General features: G+C 42.8%; 1 protein-coding gene across 1 annotated transcript in view; it reads right to left on the reverse strand.

Annotated features, from left to right (window-relative positions):
- EI24 (etoposide induced 2.4) overlaps positions 1 to 8149 on the reverse strand; it is a 14971-nt gene that overhangs the window by 2666 nt on the left and 4156 nt on the right. Inside the window, exons 3-9 of the mRNA XM_012001288.1 lie at positions 6670 to 6815; positions 5730 to 5790; positions 4497 to 4563; positions 3762 to 3886; positions 2922 to 3041; positions 1803 to 1914; positions 702 to 813 (exon numbers count right to left, since the gene is read on the reverse strand). Of these exons, the coding sequence (XP_011856678.1) occupies positions 702 to 813; positions 1803 to 1914; positions 2922 to 3041; positions 3762 to 3886; positions 4497 to 4563; positions 5730 to 5790; positions 6670 to 6815 (743 nt within the window). The remainder of the gene's footprint in view (positions 1 to 701; positions 814 to 1802; positions 1915 to 2921; positions 3042 to 3761; positions 3887 to 4496; positions 4564 to 5729; positions 5791 to 6669; positions 6816 to 8149) is intronic.

An 8149-nucleotide genomic window follows, 5' to 3' on the forward strand; every position in this document is an offset into this window, starting at 1 on the left:
AGGGTTTCACCATGTTGGCCAGGCTGGTCTCGAACTCCTGACCTCAGGTGATCTGCCCACCTCAGCCTCCCAAAGTGCTGGAATTACAGGCGTGAGCCGTGGCGCCCAGCCCATCAAACACATCTTTCAAAAAGAACAAGAAGATTTTTTTAAGCACTGGGCATGTTTAATATTGCTGCAGGGCCAGGTGTGGTAACTCATGCCTATAATCTGAACACTTTGGGAGGTCAAAGTGGGTGGATCACTTGAGGTCAGGAGTTCGAGACCAGCCTGGCCGAAATAGTGAAACCCCATCTCTACTAAAAACACAAAAATTAGCCAGGCGTGATGGTGGGTGCCTGTAATCCCAGCTACTTGGGAGGCTAAGGCAGGAGAACCAGTTGAATCCGGGAGGCGGAGGTTGCAGTGAGCTGAGATTGCGCCACTGCACTCCAGCCTGGGTGACAGAGTGAGACTTTGTCTCAAAAAAAAGAAAAAAGAAAAATTGCTCCAGGAGGCAACATAGAAAAATAATACGGGATAATGGGATATAGGGACATTCAGACTAGATCTTCATGCTAACAAATGCAGAAACACCCTGCAGGTTTCCTGACGGACAAATGACAGTGTGGAATGCGAAACAGAACCAAGCAAGCAAAAGGTACTGACTTCATGAATTTTTATTTTTACTAGTCTCCTTCAAATCCCTCTAGCCAAATTACCTGATAATATATGAGGACTGCATTGCTGTGAGAAAAGCCAAGGGCAAACCAAACCCAAAGTAGTAAGGCCAATTCCTTTCTATGTTAGACAACCGCTGGTGCATTTCAATTCCTAAAACAAGAAAGCCAATACAATTAGATATTCTATTTCCTTTTAGTCAAGTGACTAAATAACTATGGTAGACAAACCATGAGCTTTAGGTACAGATTTATTATTATTATTATTATTTGAGATGGAGTCTTGTTTTGATGCCCAGGTGGGAGTGCAGTGGTGCAATCTCAGCTCACTGCAATCTCCACCTCCAGATTTCAAACGATTCTCCCACCTCAGCCTCCCGAGTAGCTGGGACTACAGGTGCCCGCCACCTCGCCTGGCTAATTTTTGTGTTTTTAGTAGAGACAGGGTTTCACCATATTGGCCAGGCTGGTCTTGAACTCCTGACCTCAGGCAATCCGCCTGCCTCGGCCTCCCAGTGTTGGGATTACAGGTGTGAGCCACCACACCCAGCCTAGGTACAGATTTAGAACAGAGTTACAGCATATAAATTAAAAGTGTACAAATCCGATATAAAGCATGCAAAGTTTTTTAGAATTCCATAATCATAACTTCAAAGCTGACAGGCTAAGTGAATTAAGAATTTCAGCACCAGCATCCTTTGTCAGGATTAGTCTGGAACTAAACAAGATAGCAAATCAAAAGGATGCCATTCTGTAAGTATCAGTTAACCTCTTTCAACCACGCACACCCTGGTAAATACTTGAAGGTCTTTCTAAAACAACCCCAAAAGGATCCAGATGCTGACATCAATTTGATTTCTCTAATTTAGAGCAACTCGTGCTCATTTATGCCATCTTACAACCCAGTCAGAGATATACCATGTTAAGCATCAAAAAGATAATGCTATACTACCACATCCCCCAGCCTCAAAGTTGAGAGTTAAACCCACTAAGCCAAAGGTAAGCTCCCTCTTGCCAATGAGGCTGCTTCCCTCAAAGGAAGGTTTGCTAAGAGCCTGACTATTGAGTAGTTTAAGAAGTCTGCTTAGCAGTAGCATTTTCAAACTGGGCCTCCATTTTCTGGACTTCTTTAGATGAACTTACCTTTATTGAACCAACGATATTCAAAGCAGTACAGTGAGTAGAGAAGGGACATATGCAGGAGACTAACCAGCTGACCGACGAGATGGATGGGAAAGAGACTCACAAACATTCCCTGAAGAACAAATATGGAAAATCTTAATCCCAAGCCTCGGAAACCTAGCACCATTCACCTGCCACTCTCCAATCATCGCTGTCTGAGACAGCTTCCTAGCTGCCTCTCAAGTTTGTAAAAGGCCGGGTGCAGGGTGGGCACAGTGACTCATTCCTGTAATCCCAACAGTTTGGGAGGATGAGGCGGGAGGATCTCTTGAGGCCAGGAGTTCAAGACCAGACTGGGCAACATACTGAGACCCTGACTCTACAACAGAATTTTTAAAATAAGCTGGGCATGATGGCATGTGCCTGTAGTCCCAGCTACTCAGGAGGCTAAGGCAGAAGGATTGCTTGAGCCCAGAGTTTGAGGCTGCAGTGAGGTATGATTGTGCCACTGTACTCCAGCCTAGGTGATAAAATAAGACCCTGTCTTGTCTTTTTTTTTTTTTGAGACAGCTTTGCTCCTGTTGCCCAGGCTGGAGTGCAATGACACGATCTTGGCTCACTACAATCTCTGCCTCCTGGGTTCAAATGATTCTCCTGCCTCAGTCTCCGCAGTAGCTGGGATTACAGGCATGTGCCACTACACGCAGTTAATTTTTGTATTTTTAGTAGAGACGGGGTTACACCTCAAACACCTGACCCTAGGTGATCCGCCTGCCTTGGCCTCCCAAAGTGCTGGGATTACAGGCATGAACCACCGTGCCCAGCTGACCATGTCTCTTTAAAAAAAAGTTAGGCATAACTATAAAAAGAAAAAAACAGTTTCCACCTGGCAGGACTGGAGAATAACCAGAGTAGCAGAAAAGGGCAGGTAAATTCATGTTTCTTATAATTTTATAATGTAATTTTAAAATTCTCATTTCTGTGAAAAAAAAAAAAAAAAAATTTAAAAATCATTACCTCCCACCAGCATATATATAATACTCTGCATAAATATAATACTCTGTCTTTGTGAAGCTCCCACTAGTGAAACAGTTTTTCTTTTTAATAAAGCTGCCCATATGCCCAGAAGGTCAGTCTCACCTGAATGAGGAAAAGAGCCTGCAGCAAAAGGTTGAAGAGCATGTCAGCAATTATTTTGCTGACACTAGGGAAGGGGTGAGGCTTCCTCCCTGATACCTCAAATGCCAGGTCAGCTATATCCTGTAACAGAGAAAGTGTACCAAAACATGAATTAAATGGCCTTGATATACATCCCCAAAGCAAAGGCCACTGGTCTGCCACTAGAGATGCCAGTTAAGAAAAGGCTTATTTAAGCTGGGTGTGATGGCATGTGCCTATAGTCTCAGCTACTCAGGAGGCTAAGGTAGGAGGATTGCTGCCTTATGCGGTGGCTCACGCCTATAATCCCAGCACTTTGGGAGGCCAAGGTGGGCAGATTGGGAGGTCAGGAGTTTGAGACCAGCCTGGCCAACATGGTGAAACTCTGTCACTAACAAAAATATTAAAAAAAATTAGCCAGGCATGGTGGCGTGTGCCTGTAGTCCCAGCTACTCGGGAGGCTGCAACAGAACTGCTTGAACCTGGGAGGCAGAGGTTGCAGTGAGCCAAGATCCCACCACTGCACTCCAGCCTGGGCGACAGAGATTCTGTCTCAAAAAAAAAAAAAAAAAAAAGCAAGACTCTGTTTCCAAAAAAAAAAAAAAAAAAAAAAAAAGAGGCACCAGACATCTGCCAATGAGATGCTGAGACAATAATTCCATTCTATAAGAACACAAAGATCACCTACTGGCTGCTTGGCTAAGAAACATTAAGGCTGAAAAACAGGTCCCCCTACATGCCCACTAACTTCACAGGCTGAAACTTGTCACCTGTCAACCAATCATGCTGCGAGACCCAGACTCCATTCTGCCTTGGACCTACCTGAAACCAAATGGCATTCACCACTTTGCTAAGCACAAACAAGGGGAGCACCCAAAGAGCACTGAAAATTGACGTGAGGAAGAATTCCAGCCACGACCAAACATCTCCATGTAGTGATGGGTCACCTAAGAAAGAGAAAACGAGTTATTAGAAATGGAGAAATGGAAACACAGAAGACCAAATGCGGAACCCCCATCTCGTGACTATTCTCTGTCTCCTCCTGGATCTTTCTAGTTCTTGCCAGCACATCACTATACCCATCTCAATGAGTCTAACTCATAAAGGACACACCACATTCTAGCCACAATTCCAATTCAAAGAAGCCATAGATATGTGCTGCTTATGTTGACACAAATCTGCTTACATGATGGTAACGAGATGCCACAGTGATTACCAGTACACTATTTGCAGGCTACCATCTGGGTTTCAATTTCAGCTCTGCCGCTTACTAATGGTTTAACCTAGGTAACTTCCATTTCCTCATTCATAATGGATAGAATAGCAGTATCCATCATAAAGGGCTGCTGAAAGGCCTGAGTTAAAAAACAGCGAACACTCTCATCTGAAGGCTCTAGCAGAATAACTAAATATACATTTTAAAAAGAATAAAACAACAAAAAAGAAAATAAACAGTGAAAGCTCCTGGTACACAGGAAATGTTCAGTAAACTGAGGGAGATTGAAACATCATCTCCTACTCCGTCCCCAACAGTAAAGGAGCGGGGTATACACTTACCGATAATTCGGGCTGTTACTGACTGAAGCACAGGAATAAATACTCGATAAAACAAGAGGAGACTGAACTAAGGAAAAGAAGCAACAAGGCAAACATCAAAATCCAGTCTTTAAAACAGGAGCTTCAAGTTTTAGTGTAATGATTTCATAGATGGGAGTGCCTTTTATAAATCAGGAGGCCTAGGCCAGGTGCGGTGGCTCACTTTGGGAGGCCGAGGCAGGCGGATCACTTGAGGTCAGTTCGAGACCAGCCTGGCCAACATGGTGAAACCCCGTCTCTACTAAAATTACAACAATTGGTCGGGTGTGGTGGTGCACACCTGTAATCCCAGCTACTGGGGAGGCTGAGGCAGGAGAATCGCTTGAACCCGGGAGGCAAAGGTTGCAGTGAGCCAAGATTATGACACTGCACTCAAGCCTGAGCAACAGAGTGAGACTCCATCTCAAAACAATAAAAAAATAAATCAGGAGGCCTGAAAAAGCATCAAAACTGGATCTATTTCTGTTTCCCAACACTCCAATTGAGATACAAACTTGACACTACCTATAAAACAATGAAACTTTTGGGGGCATAGAGGAACATTTCAAGTAGTATTCAGGCCAAAATACAGGCATGTACTAAGTACACAGGAATACATATTAATTAAATTTAAAGCTAACATCTGAAAACATCTGTGAATTGTTTAGATTAAGATGTGATGAATTACTCTAAATTCTAAGTCAAAAGAAATATTTATCCATTCTTCAAAGTACCCAAATTTCAGTTAAGCCTGCACTGGGGTTCTTAGTTAATAGTAGGCAATCTTTTCTGCTATAGGTTTCAATGCAAATTAGTTCTTGTTGATCACCATAAGCAGAAGCAGGGAGAACCTTGTTCTTGTCTAGCCGTATCTGCCCTTCCCCTGATTCCCCATAGTTGCTGTTAGCATTTTAAAATGTCTAGACAGCGTCAAGAGAAACTGCTACCTATAACACTTGTGAATGAGTCATTTTAGAAACAAAAATACAAGTGTATATTCAGGGCTAACTGTGACGTTTGCTTACATACAAGTGTGCTTTCTCGAGTGGGAATAAAATCACTGCAGATGCACAGACTCCTGAGTTATATTCCTAAGTGTACATCAGCAGATGAAAGCTATTTGTCTTAGTGTTTCAAGAAAACAGTTCATAGCTATCAACCCAGCAACAATCTGAAGATGCTTGTAAGGCCCCTGGAATTTAAAGAAGAACTTACCCAGAACACTCCACCATTCCAAGCACAACACTGGAAAATTCTACTAACAATACGTGGCTCACTGGAAAAGATCACATGTATTTAGTTTATAAGGCATCAGTTATTTCCTAATTGTCATTCAGTAGTTCGTTTTATATCTTTTGTGGGTACTGTATTATTTTTCAGTACCTCATGTTCTCCCAATGTTCTAATGTCAGTCAGTGAGAAAAGAATAAAAAAATGGTCAAGTGCAGTGGCTCATGGCTGTAATCCTAACACTTTGGGAGGCCGAGGTAGGCGGATCAGCTGAGGTCAGGAGTTCGAGACCAGCCTGGCCAACATGGTGAAACCCTGTCTCCACTAAAAAATACAAAAAATTAGCCAGGTGTGGTGGTGTGCACCTGTATTTCCAGCTAGCTGGGAGACTGAGGCAGGAGAATTGCTTGGACCTGGGAGGCAGAGGCTGCAGTAAGCTGAGATTGCACCACAGCACTCCAGCTTGGGTGACAGGGCAAGACTGTGTCTCCAAAGAAAGATACATATGTACATATATATATATATATACACACACACACATATTTTATATATATATGTATTTTTGGGAAACCAGCTTTTAAAAGAAAAATAATTTAAAGTCTGATGTTGGAAAAGATTAAAAGAGAAAGTGTGGGGCTGGGGTTCTTCTATTAATACATAAATCCACACAGGCTTCCCTAGAAGTATCTATCAAATCAAATAATATTTTTTGGTTCTCTATTCAGCATTCTGATTTAACACCATGACATTTTTAGCAAGGATGATTGTTAGACCCTAGTTTAAGTCAATGTTGGGGTCGGGGGAATCACTTGCAACATTTTTCTGGGAAAAAGCACAAAAGAAATGAAGTGGTACGGAAACATTGAGTCACTATGTAGCGTCTTCCCTCCCTTGGACATTTTGGTATCAGGCATGCACTCCTTACCTCTCTTGCTTCCGCTCTATACTCTGGGCTCTTCTCTGTGCCAAGACACTACTTGCCCTTCTTCGACGTTGCTCCTCTCTCTTTTGCTGGATTCGAGCATCTAGCTTTGAGATGGTACAAATACCCCAGATGGAGTCTTTGATTCCCTATAGAAAAGGATATCATTATCATTATTATTATTATTATTATTTGAGACAGGGTCTTGCTCTGTCACCCAGGCTACAGTGCAGTGACTCAATCATAGCTCACTGCAGCCTCCAACTCCTGGGTTCAAATGATCCTCCTGCCTCAGCCTCCCAAGGAGCTATGAATACAGATGTGCGCCACCACACGTGGCTTTTAAATTTTTCTTCTGTAGCGATGGTGGTCTCATCATGTTGATCAGGCTGGTTTCATACTCCTGGCCTCAAGCAATCCTCCTGCCTCAGCCTCCCAAAGGCTAAGAGTTCACTCATGCATCCATCTCCCACCCATGTACTGAGTATCTTCAATAAGCTGTATATTGTCATATAGAAGTGTTCGAGAAGCTTATAACTTAGTAGGAGAAGCACACAAACCAAAAAATTACACTGAAGGTTTTTTTAAAAAATGTTTCTAAATATGAAACATTTCATGAAGTTGTGTGTCGTGCACAGGAGCCACGCTAATCTCTGTATTGTTCCAATTTTAGTACATGTGCTGCAGAAGCAAGCACACATAGTTTAATAAGTGCCACAACAGATGTATGGCCCAAGTAGAGTGTTAGCACTGGGGCATTCAACTTCATGAGAAGGCAGAAAAAGTTATTCTGGAAGCAATGGCCAAGCTGGATTTAAGAATGGATAGCATTCTCGCCTACTGTTATCAGACGAAACGAATTTTAGAAATAATAGCTGGAATACAGAGAAATGGGCAAGTTGATGTATTATCTGTTGACAGGAGCATAAATTGGCACAGTGTGCCTTTGATCTTTTTTGTCTGAGTAATTTTTACTCCTGATTTTGCTTTTAACTCAGGAAACTCCAACTATCTAAGATAATTAAGTTCAAATGGCTGAGGGCCTAGGACATCCTAGGATGATAGGATCCCCACCTCTAAGACATCTACAGTCCAGTGGGGCAGAGAAACATGTAAATAGCACACTGTAGAACCAACACAGGGTTGAATTTTTTTTTTTTTAAACAGAGTCTTGCTCTGTCGCCCAGGCTGGAGTGCAGTGGCATGATCTCGGCTCATTGCAACCTCCACCTCCTAGGTTCAAGCGATTCTCCTGCCTCAGCCTCCTGAGTAGCTGGGATTACAGGCATGTGCCACCATGCCTGGCTAAATTTTTTTTGTATTTTTAGTAGAGAGGGGGTTTTGCTATGTTGTCCAGGCTGGGAGGGTTGAAATTTTATAGCCCATAAATGGCAAGACAACAAGGTAAAGATGTTAAAAGTAGATCATATGCTGCTGGGCATGGTGGCTCACACCTGTAATCCTAGCACTTTGGGAGGCTGAG

The sequence above is a fragment of the Mandrillus leucophaeus genome, unplaced genomic scaffold (genome assembly GCF_000951045.1).
Source record: "Mandrillus leucophaeus isolate KB7577 unplaced genomic scaffold, Mleu.le_1.0 Scaffold656, whole genome shotgun sequence".
NCBI classification, from domain to species: Eukaryota; Metazoa; Chordata; class Mammalia; order Primates; family Cercopithecidae; genus Mandrillus; species Mandrillus leucophaeus.